Here is a 26,072-nt window from a genome sequence, read left to right as displayed (position 1 = left end):
AAGAAGGTGAAAGATCCCTACAATGAGAACTACAAAACCCTCTGGAAGGGAATTAAAGAGTACACCAAAAAATGTAAATACATTCCATGTTAATGGATTGGAAGAATTAGCATGGGGCCGGCCCGGTGGCGCACTGCTATAGTGTGCCGCTTGGGAGCGTGGCGGCGCTCCCGCCGAGGGTTCGGATCCCACGTACAGACCGGCCGCTCACTGGCTGAGCGAGGTGTGGGAGCAATGCCGAGGGCTGCAATCCCGTTGCCGGTCCCGGTCTGGTGTGGGCGCGACACTGAGGGTTGCGATCCGTTGCCGGTCACGAAAAAAGACAAAAAAAAAAAAGAATTAGCATGGTGAGAATGTCCATACTACCCAAAGTGATCTACAGATTCAATGCAATCCCAATCAAAATACCAATGACATTCTTCACAGAAACAGAAAAAAACAATCCTAACATTTGTATGGAACAACAAAAGATCCCAAACAGCCAAAGCAATCCTGAGCAAAAAAAAAAAAAGATAATGTAAGGATGATGAGGCAGAGATTATGCCTGACACAGGTGGTGGAGCCGAGAATCCTGGGGCACAGAGCAGGTGCCCAGGGGCCACAGTGTCATAGCAGATTGCCTGGCCTCCCATGTTCCCTTGGTTACTGCACATTTTCTAAATCAAGAAATCTAGGCTTTCCATGGACTGTGCAAACTATCCAAAATCCTTACAAAAGGTCTTCTTCTGTTTACATTAACCAGAATTGGTTGCTATTGTTTGCAACCAAGACCCCAGACAGGTTTAGTGCACCTAAACAACAAAAACGGTAATCTCAGATGGAAGTAACAGGATTCAAGAAAGAGTGGTAAGGAAAATAATGTTAACTGCAGTAACATCTGGCTTTTCTACACATCCACAACTGCATCAATAAGCACTCATAGTAAATGAGCTTTTTGTCACCTGGAGTCAAAAGTGGAGCCCACACACTGGAATATGATTATGCAGAGAAGACACAGAGCAGAAGGTGACATGAAGATGGAGGCAGAGATTGCAGTGATGTGGCCACAAACCAACCACCAGAAGCTAGAAAAGTCAAAGAATGGATTCCTCCCTAGTGTGGCCTTACATACACCTTGATTTTGGTTTTCTTTTTTTTTTTTTTTCTGACCAGTAAGGGGATCATAACCCTTGGCATGGTTTGGTCTGCACCATGCTCAGCCAGTGAGCACACCGGCTATCCCTATATAGGATCCGAACCCGCGGCCTCTGCGCTCCCAGTGCCGCACTCTCCCGAGTGAGCCACGGGGCCAGCCCTTGATTTTGGTTTTCTAACCCCAGTACTGTGAGAGAATAAATTACTTTTGTTTTAAGCCAAACAGTTTGTGGTGACTTGTTATGGCAGCCGTAGAAACTAACACACTCAGCAATTCAACTCCTAGGTCTTTACCCAAGTGAAATGGAAGCTTATGTTTACCTAAAACTTGTACCCAAATATTTTTGTCAGTTTTGTTCATAATAACCCCCAAATGGAAAACCCTCACGTGTTCCTCCACTGGGGAATGGTTAAACACTGTTGTATCACCATGCAGTGAAATACTGCTCAGCAAGAGAAAGGAGCAACCTATTGATACTTACAGCATGGATCAATCTCAGATGTATTATGGTGAGTGGAAGAAGGCAGACCCAAATGCTACCTAGTGTGTGATTCCATTGATATGACATTCTGGAAAAGGCAAATCTTTAGAAATGGAAAACAGAATAGTAGTTACTAAGGGATGGAGTTGGAGAAGGGGCAACTACAAAAGGGCTACATGGAGGAAATATGGGGGTGGATGATGAAACAGCTCTGAGTCATGATTGTGGCGGTGGGTACATGGTGATGTGCTCAGAACCCATAGACCTGTACATCAAAAAGAATCAATTGTATGTCAATTAAAAGGACAGTTTAAAATTAAAAACAAAGAACACTCTCATAAATCATCCTCCAGAAGCTAGGCACCAGGTAGTCAGAAATGTCACTCAAATGCTCACTCTGCAGGTCAGGTGGACTTTGTTTTGCCTCAGGAAGATCACTGAGGATGAGGACACATTATTTTTATTGCTATTTATATGCCATTCACCAAAAATATTTATTGAAGGATAAAGTTTCTATGAGATATTCTAATATGGATAAAAGTTTGTCAAAATAAATAGTTATTACTCTGAAGGTACTAAAGACCTAAAGAAAACTAATATTAAGTAGAATACAAACAATCACTTCTGGAACTTCCATTCAAGGTGGCAGAATAGACAGTCCTCAGTGTCACTCTCTCCCACAAATCAACCAATTTATAACTATAAAAAAGCAACAACAGCCAAGCTGGGACCGCTAGAGCTCAGGGGAAGAGGAGAGACCGATGGAATTTATGAAGGTGGGAGAAGCCACAAGAGAGAAGGAAAAACTGCTCTGACCGTTTCAAGCCCTAGGCACATCCAGGCTGGAGCTGCTGAGTACATGGAGCATGAGGCGGCAAAAGCCACAGCTGTGCCCTTCAAATGAAGTTGCTTGGAGGTGGCAGGGGAGAAGAGGGCTTTGGTGGCCCCCAGAACAGCAAGACCACTAATAGAGTTCCCGTGGACCCACATAGGAGCAAGGAGTCACAACAACTGAAAAAAAGGAGCCACTCAGAGGCTGGTGAGTTATCACAAGGGACAAGCATACTGCCCACGCCATGAGAAGTGTTTCCAGCATGGGTGGTGGGGGAGACGGGCCTACCAGGGGAAAACTGGGGCACAGCAAGGACAGCTGATCTGCACCCTAATCAGCAAAGGACCACTCAGAGGAGACTAGTCAGGAATACAGAACTGCAGGGGGTGCAGATTGATGAAAAGACTCAGGCCCAGACCAGAGTTTCTACACAACCCAGGTACACCAGATTTCTCTAGACCTGGAAGTACCTATAAAGTCAACCATTAAAACCTGAGCTGCACAAAAAGCCTTCTCCAGGGAATCAGCAGCAAAGCAGCAATTTAGCTCAGCCATACAGCTCAAGTACTGGTCCCCACAGGAAGTTCTTCCATTTTAGAATTAAGCAAAGGACAACAAACTAGTCCCAGTGCAGAGTTTAAGTTGTGGGAACAGCAAATAATCCAACACAGAATTGAAAGAAAAAGCAAAGTACCCACAACCAGAGACAAAGTTTGATATTAACTAGTAAAGATCTCATTTCACCAAAGAACACCTATAACACCTAGAAGGACCAAAAGTCCCAAGGGCTACCAAGCCAGAAATGGAGGAGGGCCGGGGCCTCAGCCATGTACCCCAAACCTGAAACCAGTCCAGGGCAGGTGATGAGAGTCTCAGGCATGCCCCCGACTTGTGCAACCAGCCTAGCAACAAACACCAAGCCACTTTAGGAAGCACCCCAGGCTCTCCTGAGCCAGGGCAGTGGGGGGACCAAGGGCCTCGGCCATGAGCCCCCAACACTCGCAGCCAGCCCGGCGATGATCACCGAGCCACAGCAAGAAGGGCCGTGGGTTTCCGAGCTGGGGTGGTGGTGGGCTAGGGCTTTTGCCACACACCCCGGACATCTGCACCCAGCCCAGCAATGACCAAGCCACCGCTGGAAGCCCTGGGTCTGCCCTGTGGGAATGTGGGGGGTGCCACAGGCCTCAATCCTGCCCCTCCTCCTTCCTCCTTCTTCCATCCCATTTTCTTCTGCTTTCCCCTCTCCCCCCGCATCTGCTCCTCAACATCATCATAGAATGTAAGAAAATAATATTAATAAAATTTAAAAAGAAAAAAAGAGTCATGACACAAACCATTGCTGACCTTACCTGTAAGTTGAGAAGTCATTGACAACAAACTAAGTTCTTTTTCTCTGTCACAACTTTAAGCTTAATGATTTTTTCAACATGACTATTTATTTTACTTGGGGACAGAAGAATAGAGAAGCAGTGGTAATTTTAGTTTATCTACTATCAAGATAAATGATAGCATGATAGGTGTAAATTCAAAGCTGGGTTCCAGATTTTCACTTCAATGCAACTTACTTTCTGGAAGTGCTAAACATTGTTTTAAAAACCTCCATTCTTTGGTCGAACGAAATCATATATTCCAAAGTAGTGAGCCATTCTGTATTATCATTTAATACACTTTATGCATTAATGTTCACTTGGTCTAACTTAGATACTCTAGAAGGAAGAGGATTAGATCTACCAACTCTGGGTTCAACATCCTAAAAAGATTTGGGGGCCACAATATAAAAACAAAAAAATTGGAGAAAATGATTCTATTCTAATTGAAGACAGCTATTTATAGAAGCTTGAATAAGGGCCTTCGTGGGGGTCTATATTTGTTAAGGGCAGTATTATATGTTACATTTATATATTTATCTTATTAGGAACATTGTTTTTATGATAATTGATCACTAGCCATTTTGCTGTCTTGATACTGTTGGATCCTAATTCAGCAAATAGTTTAGAAACCCAGAAAATAGTTCATTATATCACTTCTGTTTATAAAGGAGGAAGGGGGGATATATTCATCTCTTCAATAGCAAAAAGACAACATCCTAAAAAAAATCATTTGTATCTAGTACTAAGGACTGCATTTCAAGCTTTAAAAAAAAAAAACACAGTGCGTGTATTTAAAATCAAAACTATATAGCTACACTAAAAAACAAAAATAAACAAAAAAAAAAAGTTACTTTGACAAGCTGAAGGAAAGGTGATATCAAAAATTTGCTCCTGATTTATTTTTTACTTCTCCTTGGTATTTTATAACTATTCTTTCTTTCCCGTTCTTTCTTTCTTTTTCTTTTTATCTCTTTCTTTTATGAAAAAGGTACATTTCACAGTATCTTTTTTTTTTTTAAGAGCTTAGAAGTAACAGAAGAGAGAATAAATGAGAGGAGATTTTATAAAGCAGGAAGATTCAAGTAAAGGAGAAGAAAGAAAAAATAAACGGATAGACATCAGTGAAACATAAAAACTTCTGCTGAAGATCTTATCTGACCAAACAAAATACAACATTTATAAATCTAGACATTCCTTGAAGTCAATTATATCCTCTGTCAATAGAAAGAGGAATAAAAGTAATTATAATTCTAACTCAATTGTGAACAAGAACTGGTCACAAAGGTGAAAAGGGATGAGATCTTAAATAGAAAGCCAAGCAAGGGAATCATGAGCATAGACACTCTTGACTTTAGATAAAAATAGACACAGTTCTATATCTGGAATTCTAAAAAGAAAGATGGTTTAAAATGAAGAAGAGACTCAAAATGTAAGTTCTTACAATATCAGCACAAAGTTGGAGAAATGGAAGGGCATACGTCAAAACCTACCTAGTTACACAAACTTCCTCTGGTGATCTCAAAGTTTAATAGAAAATTTATGAATGATGGAAGAAAATGGAAACATCCAAGAACAAGTTCCAAAATTGCATGACATGGACCTCTACACCAGCATTCTGGGCTGAAGTGCCAACAAGGTGACAGTGCCAATGACAATGTGTCAGTCAGGCTTCTCCAGAGAAACAGAACCAATAGAAGATATTAGGGGTGTGTGTGTGTGTGTGTGTGTGTGTGTGTGTGTGTGTGTGTGTGTGTGTAGATAGAGATTTATTGTGAGGAATTGGCTCACATTATTATGGAGGCGAAGGAGACCCACAATCTGCCATCTGTAAGCTGGAGGACAGGGATAACCTGGGGTGTATTTCCACTCCAAGCCTGAAGGCCTGAGAACCAGAAGAACCAATGGTGACAATTGTGGCCCAAGTGCAGGAGAAGACTGATGTCCCAGCTTGAAAGTGACCAGGCAGAGAAAGCAAATTCTCCCTTACCCCATCTTTTGTTCTATTGAGGCCTCCAGTGGATTACACGAGGCTCACCCACACGAGGGCGGGCCATCTGCTTTACTTAGTCCACTGATTCCAATGTTAATCTTGTCCAGAAAGTCCCTCACAGATACTCCCAGAATGATGTTTGACAAAATATCTGGGCACCCCATGGCCCAGTCAAGTTAACACATAAAATTAACCATCACAGACAATGGCAAGAAGAGGAGAGGAACAGACCCATGCTTGCGCCGGTGGCACAGTGAAGAGCAGAGTGTGGCAGCAGAGAGGCAGCAACCTCCAGGCACACAGGGAGAGCTGGGGTTGGACCTGCCCCTCTGTTCCTGACTGATGACATGACCCTGAGTAAGTTCCTTAATTTCTGTTTCTTTATACAAATATGATTATTTTATATTTTTTGTAATTAAAATAATAATTTCAATCTCATAGGATATTAGAATTAAATCATATCTGTAAAGAACTTAGTACATGATGGGTACCCATGAGGTAAGTGGATACTAAACATTTAATGAGTATTAAATAACAAATTAAAACATTTAATAAAGCTAAACATTTAGTAAGAGAGCAAAACCACTCACTTTTAATTTGGATTTTATTTTCTTCATTAGAAAATGTCTTAATACTAGCTGGCCAGTTAGCTCACTTTGGAGACCATGATGCTGATAACACCAAGGTCAAGTCTTTGGATCCCCATACTGGCCAGCTGTCAAAATATAAAATAAAATAAATAGAAAAAAAAAAAGAGAATGTCTTAATACTAAAAAAGTGTAAATCAATCTTCCTCAAAGGAACTGATGCTTAAGATATTGCTATGGTTTGAATGTTTGTCCTCTCCAAAACTCATGTTGAAACTTAATCCACAATGTGGCAGTGTTGAGAGGTGGGGCCTTTTAAGAGGTGATTGGGTCATGAGGACTCTGCTGTCATGAATGGATTAATCTATTCATGGATTAATAGATTAATGGGTTGATGGATTAATGGGTTATCACGGGAGTGGGACTGGTGGCTTTATAGGAGAGGAAAAGAGACCTGAGCTGGAATGCTCAACTCTCCCACCATATGATGTCCTGTGCCACTGTGGAACTCTACAGAGTCCCCACCAGCAAGAAGGCCCTCACCAGATGTGCCTCATTGACCCTGGAATTCTCAGCCTTCAGAACTATAAGAATTAAATTTTGTTTCTTCATAAATTACTGTTTCCAGTATTCTAAGTAACAGAAAACAAACTAAGATATGTTTGTCAAAACAAGGTAATGTATGATTGGTTTTGATGTTTTCAAATCTCCAGGTTCAGATGAATTAGAGGTTATAATTACTAATACCAAAGGAATTTTGGACAGCAGTCTAGGAACCAAATTTCCAAGGTGAACTTGAATAAATGTCTTAATTTTCAAAAAGGGGCAGAGGTAGATTCTGAGAACATCAGATCAACAAAGAAAAACGCAGATACTGAGTGCTAAGTGAAGCAATTTAACATGTAAACCCTGCTTAGAATAACTCTATCCATGTTGGCCAAAGTTTATGATCACGTAGGAAAGGAAAAGGTGATCAGCTGAAACCAGCATCGACGTGCTAAGAATGAGTCATACCACACTAGTCTTGATTCTTTCTTGGAGAATGTTAATTTAATGAGAGATCTAGGAGAACCATATGCCAAATCAGGGAGCCTAGGAGCAGGAAATATGCATGGTTCCCACAGGAGGGTGGGCAGCCAATCCACAGGGAGCTGGGGTTGAAGATCGGGGATGATGAAGGGACTCAAGGTAGAGGGCTCCATGATCAGAATGGAGATATGAGGAGCCTGGGTCAGAGCGGGAAATGAGGTACATTCACAGAGCTAAACACGCAGTGTGGTTGGTTTCTGAGATGGATCTGTGAGTGTAACAAACTATTATTTCAATTGCAATCACCTACCTATCTGTTGGCCTCACCTGAATAATAATAAAGCTACATTTAAGACACCTCCATCAGTCCTATAATGCCTTTTTCCACAAATGGCAGTCATACAAGCCATCTAGAGTCATCCTTTGTCACTCATTTTGTAATTTCTGTTATTTCTACCTCTTCAGTCTCCCCTCATCCTTTCTGTACTTACTGCAACTGTCTAAATCCAGGTTCTTAGTATCTCTCACCTGGAATGTCAAAAAACAAAAAAAATTAAAGAGAAATTAAGTTATAGTCTACTCCACATCACTCAACAATACTATGATCTTAGTTAAGATTTCATAATTTAATGCTGAAAAATTAGAAAATACTTTTGGGAATCCTATATTCTGAAATCGAATGTTGAAATGTTCTTCAAAAGGAAGAGTTTCTAGCCTCCATTGCACTTAAACCTAACAGATTAATTCATAATCCCTGCTCCCTCCTAAAACTCTAGGAAAATGACAGTAACAAAATGTTGTCGAAAGTATAGAAAGGAAGGCAAAGAGAATGGAGATATCAGTGGAAGGGCTATGTCCACAAATTTGGTGGAAAGAGGATGATAGTGGCAGGGAAAATTGAGCCTTAAATATCCTAGAGAATAATGCCAACAAAAAGCAAGCTACATCTTGACCTTGGAATTCCCAGCCTCCAGAACTGTGGGGCTCCAAGTGAAGAAAACAGGGTTGAAAAGTGTGGCCAGAAGAGAGATTCATCAAAGTTCTGGGAAAGAAAAATGAGGTTCATATCCTGGGAAAATTGAATTGGGGAGACTCTTGATTTTGTTCTCAACACAGCAGAAGGGGAGGGAGAGACATCATTCCAAAAATTGGGATTAATTGCAAATTTGCATTCCAAACAGTGAGACTACTCCCCAGCCCTCAGTCCTCACTTGTCATAAACAGCCAATCATTCCAATGTGTTCAATGTGCATCCTTTTATTTTGTATATTTTTTGCAAAATATGTACTATTTTGGAAAGTATATATTGCATAACCCATTATGTTCCTATTTTTAGCTCAGCATAATGTTTTAAGGTCCATTTATGTTGCTGTGTTTACATCTAGTCAATTTCCTCTTCTATAAATTGCTTTTTCTCTTGGTATTTTCTACTGATATTCCTGTATTTTTCTTCCTTGTTGATTTGCAGATGGTCCTTTGTCGATATCAGACATTGCAAATAACTTCTTCTAATCTGTTAACTTCATCCTTAATTGTAATTTGATGAAAACAAATCCATCCTTTTTTATTTTCTTATGGTGATACTTTGAGGTCTTGTTTAAGAAGTCTTTTTTCATCTCTAGGTCATGAAATGCTCCTATATTTTCTCTTTAACTTTATAATTTTACCATTTACATTTAGCTCTTTAATCCACGTAGAGTTCACCTTTGTAAGTGGTGTGAGGTAGGGATCAGTTTTATTTTTCTTCATATTTCTACCAGTTTCCCCAACATCATTTACCAAATAATGTATCTTTCCCCATCTATTCATGGCGTCTTTTATTTTACCTTGAGTAGGAACTCACACACTTTCTTTTTCTGATCTTCCCATTGTTTCCCATGGCATTGCCTGTTTTTATGCCAATATCTTAGCATTTGGCCAAAATCCAACTTTTGATTTCACTTTGAACGTTGGGTTTAGAGGAATGAAGAGCTGAACACCTATCTGGCATCTCTTGAATTTGTGTGTGATATATCAAGTGTGATACTTCAGATTGAAACCTAATCAGCAAATTAACATTACTAATAAAAATTTTAAAAATCAGATTTTTAAAAACTTTCTTTAGTTTACATACAGTAAAATATGTACATCTTAATTATACTGATTGATAACTTTTTAGACATGCATAGATCCTTTTAACCAATACCTACCTAAGTCAATATAGAAAATATTTTTAACATCCCAGAAGGCTATATCCAATCTCCTTTCTCTCAATAAACCTCAAAGATAACCGTTATTCTGATGTCTGTCACTGTAGGTTGATTTCGTCTGTTCTTTACTTTCCCGTGAATGGCTTATACAGTTTTTAGTCTCTCACATCTGACTTCTATTCACCAATAAGTCTGTGATATTTGTCTGTGTTGGGGCATAGAGCATTAGTTCATTGTTTTCTACTGCTCTGTTGTATACTATAATTTACTTATACATTCCACTGTTGATACACAATTGTTGACAGTATGGGAATTTTATGACTAAAACTGCTATGAAAACAGCTTTTGGAGGACATAAACACTGCTTTAGGCAGTGTGTGAATATTTAGCTTTAGTAGATGCTACCAATGGGTTTTTGATTCGGATATTGTTAATATCCAATTACTTTCAAATATAAGTATTTCAGATGTATGCAGGATTGAAATTTTTAAGTGCACTATAGGTAGAAATATAAGTGGTTTTTTTTTCTAAGAGTAATAGCATTTGACTTTTGAATAAAAACTATTATAAAGAACTTTAAAACAGTTAAATAAGGAAATCTATTGACAGCAAATGAGAACATTGAGAGCACACCCACCAAATAATTTCCGAAAACTTTATATAAGTCAAAAATGTTTATGAAGGGGCCAGCCCGGTGGCACACTCGGTAGAGTGCGGAGCTTGGGAGTGTGGCGGTGCTCCCGCCGAGGGTTTGGATCCCATATAGAGACCGGTCCGCTCACTGGTTGAGCACGGTGCAGGCGCGACACTGAGGGTTGCGATCCCATTACCGGTCACGAAAAAAGACAAAAAAGGAAAAAAAAAAAAAGTTTATGAATATGTAAAATAAAGATTAAATTACATCAAGAGTCTAATCATTATAGATTATTTAGTGTACTAGTATCATAAGTAAGATGTGTGGGAGTGGAGGGAAAGGCAGAAATTGGAAAGTTCTTGCTTTATAGAATGCCAACTAATAAATGTAGAATAAGAATTAGGAAATCACACTCTTGTGATTCTTCAGTGTAATAATTTATTTGGGCAAGAATTAATTCAAAGGATCCTAAAACTAGTGAGTGAAAGTTTGATGAGGAACAGATACATAAATAGTCTCAAAGTATCTGCCCATAAACTTCCCTTGTTAAAAAGGGAAACAAAATAACTTTACAGGGAAGAAACCTCGTAGACGCTTTCTTCACCATGTGATCAAATTTACCCCCACTACTGACACACACAAAAAAATTATGTGCCTCCTGATGTGATGTACTGAAGAGCCACAGCATCATTCATGTTGTATTTCTGAAACAATGCATAACCTGAATCAAGTCACAATGAAATATGAGGCAAACAAATTGAGAGCAAATCTACAAAATAAATGGTCCGCTCTCTCAAAAAATGTCAGTATCATTAAAAACAAAGGCTGAGGAATCATTGCAGATTAAACAAAGAAAACAAAACCTAAATGCATTGTGTGCTCCTGCTATGAATGATGGATCAAGAAGAAAAATTGATATAAATATTATTGAGACAACTGGTAAAATTTAAATATGATCTATAAATTAGATAATAGTATTATATCAATGATAAATTTCCTGAGCTTGATCACTGTTCTATGGTTCTGTAAATGGGTGACCTCATAGTTCAGGTAATGATAAGGAGCACTGTGTTTGCAACTTACTATCAGATGATACAGGAGGAAAACATTTTATACATATATATGCAGAGAGAGAGAATAAATGAGACAACATGTTACATTGGTGAATATGGGTGAAGAGTATGTGGGGGTAACCCTTGCACAAAGTTACTAGAGGAACTTTATTGCAAATTTTCTGTAAGTTTGAAATTGTTTCAAAATGGAGGTTTTTAAAAAAGAATATGAAACATTTCTCATAAAAGTGTGCCATTTGTATGCTTCTGGAAAGCCCCTTCATGCTTGTATCCATCAGGTTCTGACCGTGAACACTCCCCCAAAAGGGTCAAGACCTAATCACAAACAACCCCTTTCCATTATTACTTATATTTCTATACTTATTCATATTCTCTGACTCTTATAAATGGAATTTAAACTCAAATAGCAAAGATAAAGATCTTATCAGATAAAGATAAAAAGCCTTCCTTTGAGTCCATCAGAAAACAAAAAAAGGATTTAAGTAAAGCAGTAAAACTTAAATAGTGTAAAAAAGTTTTTGGGGGCCGGCCCGGTGGCGCACTGCTATAGTGCGCCGCTTGGGAAGTGCAGCGGCGCTCCCGCCGAGGGTTCAGATCCCACATACAGACCGGCCGCTCACTGGCTGAGCGAGGGGCGAGAGCAACACCGAGGGTTGCGATCCCGTGGCCGGTCCTGGTCCGGTACGGGCGCGACACTGAGGGATGCGATCCGTTGCCGGTCACGAAAAAAGACAAAAAGGAAAAAAAATAAAAAATAAAAATAAAAAAAGTTTTTGTACATTAGCAATCAATGCTGTGCTTTCTTCAGTTTTAAAAAACCCAATAGTTGCCCCCAAACAATTTTCTCACTCATTTTATTATCATTTACTTATTCATTTTGGAAATATTTAGCAATTTTGAACCAGACACTGTTCACTGCTGGAGGGGGAAAAAACTGCAAATAATCATTAATTGATTCTTTTCATTGAAGTTGAAATTAAAATGTATTTATTATGTTAAATTTATTCACTGTAGCTGAAATAAAAGAATACGTGTCAGTAAGAGATGTGTATAAAGTAAAACAAAAAAATCAGTTGGAGGGCCAGCCCAGTGGCGCACTGGAGAGTGCACCGCTTGGGAGCACGGCGGTGCTCCCGCCGAGGGTTCGGATCCCATGTGGTGACCGGTTCCCGCTCATTGGCTGAGCGCGGCACGGGCACAACACCGAGGGTTGTGATCCCGTTGCCGGTCCCCGGTACGGGCGCGACACCGAGGGTTGCGATCTCTTACCGGTCAGTAAAAAAGACAAAAAGGAAAAAAAAAAATCAGTTGGAAATGGTAAGAAAATGTCACATGTGCAATTTCACAAGACAATACATTGCAATTCAGCTTTACTTTTACGTTGCTTAATTTTTATATACATTAACATATCATAAATACACACTTGTAATACAAAAATCTATACAAAAAACAAAGTAATTTAACATCTAAAAAAGGGGAAGGAGATACTGCACTTGATTTCTGATACTTTTCTGTTTAAATACTTCTTAAATTCAGTTTTCAATGAGACAACAAATCAAAAGCCATTAATTTTTTAGAGAACTTTGTTTTCACATAAATTCATCATTCAAGTATATTTTTATTGAAACCATAAACCATTTCACTGGTTGCGAAGTCAAGCTGGATAAGCCATGATCTTGAGCAAAAGTGGAAAGCTCTGCTTTCCTCTGCCTAGAATCAGCTTCTCATACACAAAGTGCAGAGCACAATAGTGATTTTTAGCCTTGCACTGTTAAATGCCATGGCATAAGGCTGGCAACACACAGGATAGCCTATATTTTGTTTACAGGCTTTTGATAAAAATATAATAAATACTAAAAATAATAATTAGAAATTTTACTTTTCCTAATTTCTTTTTTATTCGATTTGAAAAACAATACATCTTTGTCACTGTGCTTGGCAACTGGACATAATATCTGAAAGAATAATTTATACATCCAATGACAAAATATATACATAACTCCTAACTCCTAAAGGATTCTGCTATTGTTTAATTAATTCAGTTATAATTTCAATTCAACAGTTATCAATCACAGCAAATATAAAGAACTTAAAATAATATTCTTCACCATAGTATTATCGTGTTTTTAAAAAGTGAATTGTTGAGGCACAAAAACATTATGTGACTTGCCCAAGGTCATGAAGGGAATGAGGGGCAGATAAAAAGCATTCTTTTTCTAACATAAGTGACTGAACTAAACCCTAGCTTATGCCATCTCTTGAAATGAGTTCAGTGCAATACACAGAGAAATTAGATGCACTAATCAGGAATGTTTGTTTAACCTAAACAGCTGTGCTTAATAAACTCAACTTTAAGAATCTATATGTTTATCATACATTATTAGGAATTTACAAATGAAAAAATGATCATTTTTCTGAATTATTAGGCATATAATGAGTTACTGTGTAAGTGTGAAATGACTGTAAAAACAAAATTGACAATACAATTTTAAACAGACGAGTTCTGGGAAAGATGCTTATTAACATGATTATTTATAAATACTAATTACATGATCTACAAAATTTAGAAGACAGTACCATAAACAAAAACACATTAATATAAATGTATTAAATCATCTTCTAGTCAAACTTCTGTTTTTTATGAAAACGTTCTAACAAAGCACTCATAATGTTTCCTGGTATTCTCTGGTGCTTATCAATCAAAGCTTGAACAGCATTCTTCGTCTATTAAGAAAACAAAAAAGAGCTATTATTCCTCTAGTTCTCAATACAGATCATTTATTTTGTAAAGATGTTTATTAAGCAGTCCTCCCTAATTTAGCCCCCATTTCCCTTCAGAATAATGATTTTCTTCTCAGTACAGCGTAGCATATTTCTTATATTTATTTTATTAAGCTTTGAATTACAGTTGTTGTCCACATGGCTCTTTTCTACACCAGACTATAGCCTTAAGATACATCTTAGAATTTCCCAGCACTGAGCACAGCAGTGCCTTGCACATGATAAGCACTCAAATGAACTGAAGAAAAAAGAAATCAGAAGAAAAAACCTGGTAGGAAATTTTCAAGTAGGCAAATAGAAGATTCAGTTCTTTCCAGCCATTAGTAAACTCTAGTGTATCTTTGTTTCATCACCATATATACCAAACAATTACATCAGGCAATGCAATAGGAAAACATGAGAAAAAGAACAAACTGATATACTTTAGTTCATTACCTCAGTTTCTACACAGTTTCACAGGAATTTTAATTGAGTCATAGCATGGATCAGTCAATTAGACTATACCAAGAAATCTTCTAAAGCTATTTGTTTCCCATTACATTTATGGCAAATATCAACAATTTTTACTTTTAAATCAGTTTACGGCTACTTAAAACTTTATTTGTGCATGTACATACTGCATCCATGTACACACATACACGCTTTCTGTTTAGATTCTAACCTTTAAATAAAATTAACAAACCCTAACACAAAGCTGTATTTTTAAAATATGTCTCTTTAAACATAGTTTTTCACATCTGTAAAATAAGAACTACTTCATAGAGTATTATAAGGAATAAATGAAACAAATGACATCTTCAAGTAGTTAGAACAGTGACTGACAGGTTTTATTCTGTGAAGTGTATTTCTAAAATTTTATTCATTCATTAAGAAAATATTAAATGCTTTGGAAACTATAATGTTAGTGAAATAAGTCTCTAATCTCAAGGAACTCGTAACTTTAATCAGAAGAATCAATTACGAAGTAATTAAAATGTGAAATCATTTGAGATACGTATGTATGATCTGAAATGTGAAAAGAAAGTATTCAGAAATTCAGACTTGAGAGCCCATTGGGTGGGCAGTGACCAGGAGAGGACTCATGAATGGGGTAGTGTTTGGTGTGGGTCTCCAATGACCCATCAGTTTTCAGGGACAGTGAAGGAAGGAGCACTTGAAAACAAGACCACTGTTGGGCTGACCCCGTGGCACACTCAGGAGAGTGCGGCGCTGGGAGCGCAGCGGCGCTCCCACCGCGGGTTCAGATCCTATATAGGGATGGCTGGTGCGCTCACTGGCTGAGCGCGGTGCAGGCGACACCAAGCCAAGGGTTGCGATCCCCTTACCGGTCACAAAAAGGACACACACACAAAAAAAAAAAAAAGAGAAGAGAAGAAAACAAGACCACTGTTTAAGGAATGAGGAGGAGTTAACCAGTTGTGCTGGAGTTTCAGATACATATTCAAAAGTTGGGTGGTATAAGGTTTTAATATTCGTTTTCAATTAAATCATGAAGGGAGTTAAACATCAAGTGTAAAATTATCTTTGCTTGGTATGAACTGAGGTGTCAAGGAAGGACTTTGGGGCTCAATAATGTCAACTTACAGAAGAACATACCATTTCTTCAAAGTGACACTACTGCCTAGTGGCAGAGCAAGGATTAGAACCCAGATATCCAAACTTCCAGACCAGATTTTTTCCCCTCTTCATTACCTTCTATTTTGACCATTTCAAAAAAAGTGTTCCTAACTAGCTCTGACCCACTTACCTTCTAATAGATAGGCAGGAAAAGTTTTTAAAAGGATAAAATAGAATTCAATGATTTCCTAAAGGAGAATGCATTTGTTAGGGAGCAGCAAAGAGATATATTAAACAACAAAGCATGTGTGGGCAGAAGCCACATCTAAGGATGAGGTCTCAGCACTAGTGCAGGACTCCTGGAGCTCCTGAGAAGGTATCGTTTCAGGATGAGAGAAGAGTCATGCTGTGTGAAGAACACATCCTGGCCCTAAAGTCAGTGTCACAGGATTTTACTTTCTGAACATAGGCTAGAACTAAATGGTGAGTATACTTACTGAAACAGTAGAATAACCAGAGGACAAGAAGGCACATTATATATTGTTCTTGCTACCTTTCTGAAACTTCCTGTGTATCAGCTGCTCAATGTGAACAGTCTCACCTATGTAATGTTATAGCTGCTTCAGCTGTACATCCTTCTATCAGTGACTGAACTTGTTAAGCCCCAGATGGCAGATTGTATTCTAGTCATTCATTCCTACTCCCTACTAGGTCCTCTCTCTTCTGGGCCATCCCTGTGGGAAAATTTCAGGTCCAGCTTTATAGAAGTTCAGTGTGGCCATGCAATTGCTCTGGCCAATAAAATGTCAGTGGGAGTGACTGAGTTACTTCCAAATAGAAGCCTTAAGAGCCATCTCATGGTTCTGCTCCTGACCTTTTCCTTCTACCATGCAAATGACAATATCCCACATGGGGTTCTAGCCTGAATCCCAAAATAAAGAAGACATAGACGAAACCGCAGTTGAGCCTCAGGGAAAGCATAACATGAATAAGAAGTAAATTGTACCGTCAAGCCTCTAAGATTCTGTGGTTGGTTGTTACACTAATGTAACCTGTAAAGCTGACTGAAAATCACCCAGTTTTCTCATGTGTAAAACAGTGATAATAAGGTCTATACTGTTGAGCTGATGTGAGGATTAAATCAGACTAGAAAGAAGTAAAATTATTTCTGTTTGCAGATGACATAATCTTATAAGTAGAAAACCCTAAAAATTCCACAAAAATCTGAACTAATAAATTCAACAAATTTGCAGGATACAAAATCAACACATGAAAATCAGTTGTGTTTTTATATACTAACGACAAGCTATAGGGCAACAGGAATGGAAAATAAGAAAACAATCCCAATAACCAACAGGAACAAAACGTAAGAAGACAATAGCATAAAAAAGAATAAAATACTTAGGAATAAACTTAACCAAGGAGGAGAAAGACTTGTACACTGAAAACTACAAAACTCACTAAAAGAAATTAAACACAAATAAATGGAGAGACAGCCTGTGTTTATGAACTGGAAAAATTGCTATTGTTAAAATGCCCATACTACCCAAAGCAATCTAGATGCAATGTCATCCCTATCAAAATCTCAAGGGCATTTTTTTGCAGAAATAGAAAAAAACACCCTAAAATTCATGTGGAACCTCAAGAGACCCTGACTAGCCAAAACAATCTTGAAAAAGAAGAACAAAGCTAGAGGACTCATAATTTCTGATTTCAAAGGATATTGTAAAGCTATAGTAATCAAAATAGTGTGGTATTAGCATAAAGACACCCAAAAGAACAGAATAAACAGCCCAGAAATAAATGCTTGTATATGGTCAAATGATCTTCAACAAGAGTGCCAAGACCACACAATGGGAAAAGGACAGTCTCTTCAATAATGCTGCTGAGAAAACTGGATATCCACATGCAAAAGAATTTGTAAGATAAGTTGAACTCTTATCTTACATAATATACAACTAACTCAAAATTGATCAAAGACCTAAACATAAGATCTAAAACTATAAAACTAGAAGAAAACATAGGAGAAAAGCTTCATGACATTCGATTTGGTAATAATTTCTTAAATAACACACCAAAAGCACAAGCAACAAAAGTAAAAATAGACAAATACAACTATATCAAACTCAAAAACTTCAGTGCAAAGGAAACAATCAACAAATTAAAAAGGAATATACAGAATGGGAGAAAATATTTGCAAATTATATATCTGACACAAGATTAACATCCAGAATAAATAAAGAAGTTCTGCAACTAAAAAAAAAAGGAAAATTACTAAGAATTGGGCAAATAACTTGAATAGACATTTATCCAAAGAAGATATATAAACAGCCAACAAGCACATAAAGATGCTCAACATCACTAATCATTACAGAATGCAAATCAAAACCACAATGAAATATAACCCCATACCCATTAGGATGACCACTATCAAAAAAATTAAAAAACAGAAAATAACGAGTGTTATAGAAGATGTGGAGAAATCAGAACTCTTGTAGCACTGTGGATGGGAATGTAAAATGGTACAGCTGATATGGAAAACAGTATGGAGGTTGCTAAAAAAAAATTTAAAATAAAATTACCAAATGACCTGGCAATCTCACTTCTGGGTATATACCAAAAAGAACTGAAAGCAGGATTTCAAGGAGATATTTGCACATCCATTGTTCACTGTACCATTATTCACAATAGCTAAGAGGTAGAAACAGTCTGTCTACTGACAAATGAACAAAGAAAATGTGTTAAATATATACAATGTAGTATTACTCAGCCTTAGATAAGAAGGGTGAGTGATATTCTATCACATGATACAACATGGAAAATCCTTGAGGACATTATGCTAAGAAAAATAAGCCAATTGCAAAAAGACAAATACTTTGATTCCACTCATATGAAATATCTAAAGTAGTCAAACTTTTAAGAGACAGAAAGTAGAACGGTGGCTGCCAGGAGCTGGAGGGGCAGGGGAATGGGAAGCTGGTGTCTGGTCAGTGGTGTTCAGTCAGTATTGCAAGATGAAAAAATTCTAGAGATCTGTTACTCAACAATGTGAATGTACTTCATAGTATGGAACCGTATGCTTAAAAAGCATTAACATGGTAAACTTATGTGGTTTTTTACCACAACTTAAATATTTTTTAATAAATCAGACTATATGAGACTTCAAAAAGTTCACGGAAAACCTGAATTAAAAGATAATACAAATCTTTCCACTAACTTTTGAAGATTCCTCGTATGTACCAAAGGCTGATGTAAAAGTCACAATCAAAATACATTCATCCCATTTGCTAAGTGATTTGATAACATGATATTTATTGCTTTTTTTGTAATTTTATGGTCTCGCAAAGTATAACTGCAAACTGAGCAGTCTTCCTCATCCTCATCTTCCCTGATCTTTCTGCAAGATCTAATATTACTGATCATTCCCCTGACTTCTATCACACAAATTTACTTATTCTCCCTCTCTGCTGGTTCCCTTTCAGTAAGCTTTGGCTGTTCTCCTTTCTTGGCCTACTCCTTAAATATTACATCTACAGTCTATCCACGGTCCTCTTTTCTCTCTCCAACCTGCCTTGTAAATCTCATGGCTTCACTAACTGTCTCAGTGAAAATCACTTCAAAACCTTCATCACCAAATCTGACTTCCCTCCCAAACTCCAGTCCAGCATTCCCAAAAACCTACATATAGAAATATATTTCTAGATATCCTGCAGGTAACTATAAATTTTATCCCTGGCCTCTACGCACTAAATGTCTGTGGTACCACCTTGCCTCCCCCAACTCCTGCCAATTGTAAAAATAAAAAATGTCTCCAGACATTGCCAAATATCACCTGGGGGGCAAAATCATCACTGGTTGAGAATCACTGATCTATAACATGATTGTAGAATATATCAATAAAGAAATAATGATTTTTTAAATATAATAATTGAAAATAAAAATCTATCCTAATACCAAAAAAAAAGAATAATTTACCTTTTCAGCTAATTCTTCTGCTGTTATCTCTGGATCATATGGAATAGGATCACCTAAATAGGTCCGTAACTTCACTGGAAAACCTCCATACATCGGAGCAAATGGATAGCGAAATTTTTCATAAAGCCACCTAAATAATCCTGTTTTAAAGTAAACAAAATTATTTTAATTGTTTAAATATTCTGAGCATGTAACTGCAAATCTTCTAATTAATTATATAAGACTTAAAAGAAGGTGGCAAAAAGTATCACCTCCTGGCAATTAATACAATATTTTTTTTAAAAGATGAGCTTTTCATTGGTTATAACAATATACCACACTAATGCAAGATGTTACTAATAGGGGAAACTGGGGGGTGGTAAGGAGATGTATAAGAACTCCCTGTACTTTATACTCAGTTTTTCCTTAAACCTAAAATGTCAAAAAAATTAAGTCTATGAATTTAAAAAAGATGAGTTTTTAAAAATATGAGCATTTAAAAAGGCAATCTAGGGCTGGCCCCATGGCACACTGGGGAGAGTGCAGCGCTGGGAGCACAGCAGTGCTCCCGCCACGGGTTCGGATCCTATATAGGGATGGCTGGTGCACTCACTGGTTGAGCGCGGTGCAGGTGACACCAAGCCAAGGGTTGCGATCCCCTTACCAGTCACAAAAAGGACAAAAAATATAAATAAATAAATAAATAAAAAGGCAATCTAATTACTATTATTGAAAACAAAGGTAAGACTGCAACCAAAAGCTAGAAGCTAATGGGCTGGCCAGTTAACTCAACTGGTTAGAGCATGGGATTTGGTTCCCCATACCAGCCGGCTGCCAAAAAAAAAAGCTAAAAGCTAAAGTCTATAGACTCACAAATAAGTGACTTACATAAATAAAAATGGAATGTTAATGAAATAGCAACATTATATATAAAAGAAACAATGGCAGTTTAAAGGTCTTTAGAAGGGAACTTATATGTGGTTAGGAATACTAACAATAGTGCTAGGGATATAAAATATAATCAAATCAAATATAATGTACGAACCATAGGGTACAAAAACAAACTTTGAAAATTTCAAATAAAAGACATATTGCAAATAAAATGCACATCTAATTGTTATCGTTCCTATAACTGGATAAAAAGCTTTTTTTTTTTTACTGGTTATGAATATTCATGAGATACACAGCTGATTGTCACCCCTGGTGCCCAAGATGTGAAGGTCAGATTCATACTGGCAGCATGCCTATTACCACAAATTTCGTTTGTACCCCGTGTCCCCCACCCAATTATCCCCAATAATCAATAAATTAAAAGTAGGTAAAAAGAACTTTTCAATGTAAATGTATTATGGTTCAAAATATTATTTAAAAAAAAACAAGTAACAAAAATAAACCAAAGCAAATGATATCTCCTTAGGTTGTTAATCTTAGCTCAATATTGTATTGTCATCCATTGTTAAAGCTGTAATTTCTTCAAGGTTGAGCTAAAAAGATGGTATGGGTAGTATGTAAATTTGTTCTAAACCTCATCAACATGGTTTAACAGAATAAATAAATCAGCTAAGTCGATCTGAAATTTTTAAAAGTCCACTACAAATAAGCTTCAGTATGTATATAACACTTTTAACAAAAACATAACATCTAAGAACTGCCATTACTTAGAACCAGGTATCATTCAGACTTTAAACAGAAAAAACATCTAAATAGTAAACTCATTTTCTAAAGTTAATAATTCAAAAGGATTCCTTCTAGGGCTCAAAAGCCCAAATATTTTAAATATTACACTGTATTTAAAAACTGTATAAATCAAAACTTACTTGTTCCTCCAAGTGATCTAAATCCTTCTCGAATATTTTGTGTAAACATAGGAATAATGGGCTAAGGAAAATGAGAATTTGAATTAAAAAGTAAATAAATTAATCCATTCAATGTCTCCATTGAGTCACTAACTTAAAATGTCAATTTTGAGGGCATAAGATTATGAAAATAAAATATTTTAAAAATAAAGGCATGCTTGACTAGTGCACTTTATCAGATTAAATTCAACTTGATCATTTGTAAAAATATAAATTGGAAACACTACCCTCCAGTGGTAATACATAATATTTCATTTACCAATTTTCCTAACATTCAATATAAACCCTTGAAACTCAAAATAGAAATTACAATAATCATTCATTTTATTAAGTAAAATGAATTGTGGTGAATTAAATTGGTTTTGGTGGGCTATTGAATGTTCACTGAAGAAAAGTTACAAGACAGAGATTCTCTCTACAGAGAATTTATATAAATTTAAATGACAAGTTTTGGCAAGATGCTGTCACAGAATTAGTGAAACACCATTTCTTGTGAGGCTACTAAATCTAAAATGCTCAACATCAATAAAAAGTAAGTATAAGACTCACCATAAAAAAAAAAAAAGGAATGATACAAAGAATTCTTTATATCATTAATTTTAAAGGATTTCTGCTCACAAGTTCATGATTTTTATTTTTCTATGAATATCAACGATTAAAGATAATTTTTAATTATGGAAACCTTAATTAAATTTCATAAAATAATGAAGTGTCATGTAAGGAGCTTCTGCCACCGTGAATACTGCAGTAGAGCTGTAAAACTGAATGAAACACTTTAAAATATACACAAAATATACTGAATTAAATGTTTTAGTATACATAAAATTCTGCGTGTGTATGGCCAGTATCAAGTTCCTTACAGTTCAGTATCAGTCTATGCCTAATAGAGAATTACCTGCCTTAATGAGCAAGGTTTGAGAAATTTAAATAAGCTGATATTTAAAAAGTCATTCCTAATCAGCTTTGGAAAACAATACAATATGATAGGCTGAAGAAAAGAGACTACAGGTATAGCTTTCTTTATATAAGCTACTGTCTCACACATAACTACTGATCATTTATTGTATCTCTGCTCTTACTGGAAGAAAGATGCCTAATATGTTTCAGGGACTTTGTTTTGTTCACTACTGTATCTCTAGCATCTAGAAAAGTGCCTGAGATAAACTAGGTGCCAAAAGAAAGTGTGATTAACGAAAGAAAGGAGGAATGAATAAACACAGCAGAGAGAGAATGGTTCTAATGAATTAATTTGTATTCTCTGCATACAAAGGTCAGAAATAGGCAGCAGCAATCTCAAAACTAATCAGGAAAAGGAGAGAAGTCAGGTAAAGGAGAGAAGTCAGGTAAAGAAAAGCAGTCAGATGAAGAATTTAAAATCTGATGGAGAAAATTTACAAAGCTAACACATAAGAAGATAAACTATACTGACTTCTCTCACAAAAAAAAATACTTCTCATGTTATTATCTAGGAAGTCACCAGTAGTTTTATAAAATAAAATAACAGCTGAAATCCTAATGTTTTAAACAGTTTTAAAATGTCTTTAAACTCGAGAACTTAGAATACCCGAGAAACCCTTCAGCTCATTATATACACCACTTTGCCTCCTCTAACCAGTACTGCTGGACTTATGTCTACCGATTGGCGTGATCCCAAGAGTCTCTATTGAAATACTCACTTTATAAAGACTACTCAAGTTAAACATCATTCCTTATATAGTTAACTGTCTGAATGCTGGTCATCTGTAGAACTTACTAAATAGGAGAATGCATACCCTATCAGGTTTAGTACTCCAGGCATACGGTTTCTAAATTTGCATTCAAGCTTGCATCCTGAAAGCCACAAGCATTATTACCTCATTACAACTTGATCTTGTAGCACATTTATTCATTCCTTTCCTTGTGCACAATTTGTACACAAGATAGTTTAATTCTGTTTAGATATATACATGCGTCAATGTACATATAAGGGTACTCCAAAAAGTTCATAGAAAGGTTCATACTAACTTTTAATTCCATTTTTCCATGAACTTTTTGAAGTACCCTCATATGTGTGTGCACACATGTGTGCAAGACAGAGAGAAAGAGAAAATATATATTTCTTAAAACTCTCCTTGGGGAATCACTTTAGCATAGTCTTAGTCTTTACCATTAAAAATGTGGGAAACATTGAACAAGTTACCACATCTAATTCGCACTTTCTTCATGTATAAAATGGGGATAAATAATCCTTATCTTAAAGGTTTTATTATGGCTTAAGTGAGATAATATATATAAACATTTTTATTGAAACAAAATGTTCTTTTACAGGTTATTTATTTTTCAATTAGAGTAAATAAGCTAATTTTTTACCAAATTATTTACCTATGAGGTTACCTAAAAATTCTTATCAAAGCCATAATTCTCAGGAACTCACAAAATAAGAGTGATTTATATTATATCAAAAAGTCTTTCACCTTCAAATGAACCTTAAATATTTTCTACCAATATTTTGTAAACTTGCATTGACAATCTGGATTTTTCTCTCTTAATTTCTGTTGCTATGTCCCAATTTAAATGTAGTTAATCATGCAACAATAGCCTTAACTTTTGCTCATAGTTTATGATAATTTTATCAGGCCTATTAAGGGATTTTCCAGAAGGGATACTTGTGCCCTTTACAACTATGTATATATACATATTACTGAAAGCTTTCCCTCACATGTCGGGAAGGTCCCTCCGATCTGGGATTTCAGCAGACTCACTGCGGCATGTAGTCAGGGATGGCAACAGCACCAGTTGCCTCGAGTCCTGAACTGTGTGCTCTGCTCTGCTGCTGCCTTGCTGTGTGACCAGAGCCCTTCCATCCCTCCATCTCTCTGTGCCTGAGTCTCCTCATCTGTAATATTGGAATAATTACATACGTCACCTCCTTACTGTACAGGAGTACCAAGACAAAGTCTTTAAAAATGCTACAAAACGTTGGGGTGGCACAGTATTTGTCAAACTTGTAATGCTATTTAATTGTAAATCCACAGCATTAAAGATTTTTGTTTGTTTTTTAATTTATAAAAGGCAATTTCTTAAATTTTCTGAAGTTTTATACAAAAACCTTAATTAAATTATCTAGATTATCTTCATTAATTATCTAGAAACTCATTCAAGGATTAGAAAGAGTTCTTTTCTCGCTACCATTTCTTACTTTCAGGCCTTCTTCCAAGCAATATGTTGCTTAAAACTATAAACTTGGGCTGGCCTGGTGGCGTACTGGAGAGTGCGCCACTTGGGAGCGCGGCGGCGCTCCCGCCGAGGGTTCGGATCCCATGTGGAGACCGGTTCCCACTCACTGGCTGAGCGCGGTGCGGACGCAACACCGAGGGTTGCGATCCCATTGCCGGTCCCCGGTACGGGCACGACACCGAGGGTTGCGATCCCGTTACCGGTCAGTAAAAAAGACAAAAAGGAATAAAAAAAAAAAAAAAACTATAAACTTAAGGATGAGAAATTAGAATCCCATGGTAAATTTACGCGATTTCAAATCTCTTTTTTGAAATCTTTATCTTAAATTTTTGAAGAAATAATTCTTTCAAAATATAAACCTGAAAAGTGAACCACCTTTGATTAGGTTTTTAGTTTTTATCACTGCTTTAATGTACAATACACTGGTTATCTTTAACTTTTGTACAACTGCATATATCCTTTTATATTCGATATTATTCATATACTCTGTTTTTGTTTTCTACATCAGTGCTTAAGAATTGGGGGAAAATATGTAAAATGTGCTATAAATTAATTTTCTATATCATTAACACAATTAATATAAAGTTAAATGCAAAAGGCTCCTTTCAACTAGTGTTTAAAAAAAAAAGTAAATTCAACTTAAAAAATACTTAAAGTCTCCTCAATGCTAGTCATTGTACCAGAGATTTAGAATATTAAAAAATAGCCTTTGGCCACACCCCCTGACATCTGCAAACAGCCCAGGGACCATCACTGAGCTGCTGCAGGAAGTGCCCCGGGATCCCCTGCAGGAATGAGGGGGGTGCCACGGGCCTTGACTATGACCCCCTCCTTCCTCCTTCTCCTCCCCTATTTCCTCCCCCCTTCCCTTCTCCCCCCCCCCCAACTGGTCCACAACAACATCTTAGAATGTAAAACAAATAAATAAATAAACTTAAAAAAAAAAGATAGCCTTGTCCTCAGCGAGCTTATAATCTACTGTAGGACAGTATTATTTAAATTTTTATGTTATTATTATTAAACACTTGGGCAAGTACATTAATTTGTACTAGGATCACATTATTAGAGCACTGGAGCAATAACTTCTAGGAGTCACACGTACATATGTACAGGAGAGAATAGATCCCAATGCATTTTATTTTATTGTAAACTTTGCAATTAGAAAATAAGGACAAAATATCTAGTCTTCTTCAAATACTGCTCTTGGGTTAGAATGAGTCATCCATAATCTTTCCTTTTTAATCAATAGTCTGTATTTGCAAGATGGGCAGTCAAACTATCGGTGCAGATTGGTCTCTTTATGGGGCAGCAACAGGTACACAAAAAACCAGAAATGTGAAAGTTGCTGGCAGCAGTCTGTAACTAATTGGCCTGGAAAAAGAATAACA

General features: G+C 36.8%; 1 protein-coding gene across 6 annotated transcripts in view; it reads right to left on the bottom strand.

Annotated features, from left to right (window-relative positions):
- Positions 1-26,072, bottom strand: part of TMEM68 (transmembrane protein 68) — a 92,472-nt gene that overhangs the window by 34,757 nt on the left and 31,643 nt on the right. For 3 of the 6 annotated variants that reach the window (XM_008580800.1, XM_008580802.1, XM_008580801.1), the window contains exons 6-8: positions 21,430-21,490; positions 19,634-19,773; positions 12,674-14,044 (exon numbers count right to left, since the gene is read on the bottom strand). In XM_008580800.1, the coding sequence (XP_008579022.1) occupies positions 13,940-14,044; positions 19,634-19,773; positions 21,430-21,490 (306 nt within the window). In that variant the 3' untranslated portion in view covers positions 12,674-13,939. Of the gene's footprint in view, positions 1-12,673; positions 14,045-19,633; positions 19,774-21,429; positions 21,491-24,166; positions 24,344-26,072 lie in introns of those variants that run through there. The other 3 variants (XR_551078.1, XM_008580803.1, XM_008580804.1) reach the window with 3 other exon arrangements.

The sequence above is a fragment of the Galeopterus variegatus genome, unplaced genomic scaffold (genome assembly GCF_000696425.1).
Source record: "Galeopterus variegatus unplaced genomic scaffold, G_variegatus-3.0.2 Scaffold2163, whole genome shotgun sequence".
In the NCBI taxonomy this organism is placed as follows: Eukaryota; Metazoa; Chordata; class Mammalia; order Dermoptera; family Cynocephalidae; genus Galeopterus; species Galeopterus variegatus.
The sequence above is the reverse complement of the archived record's forward strand: the minus strand, read 5'-3'. Positions and strand labels throughout refer to the sequence as shown.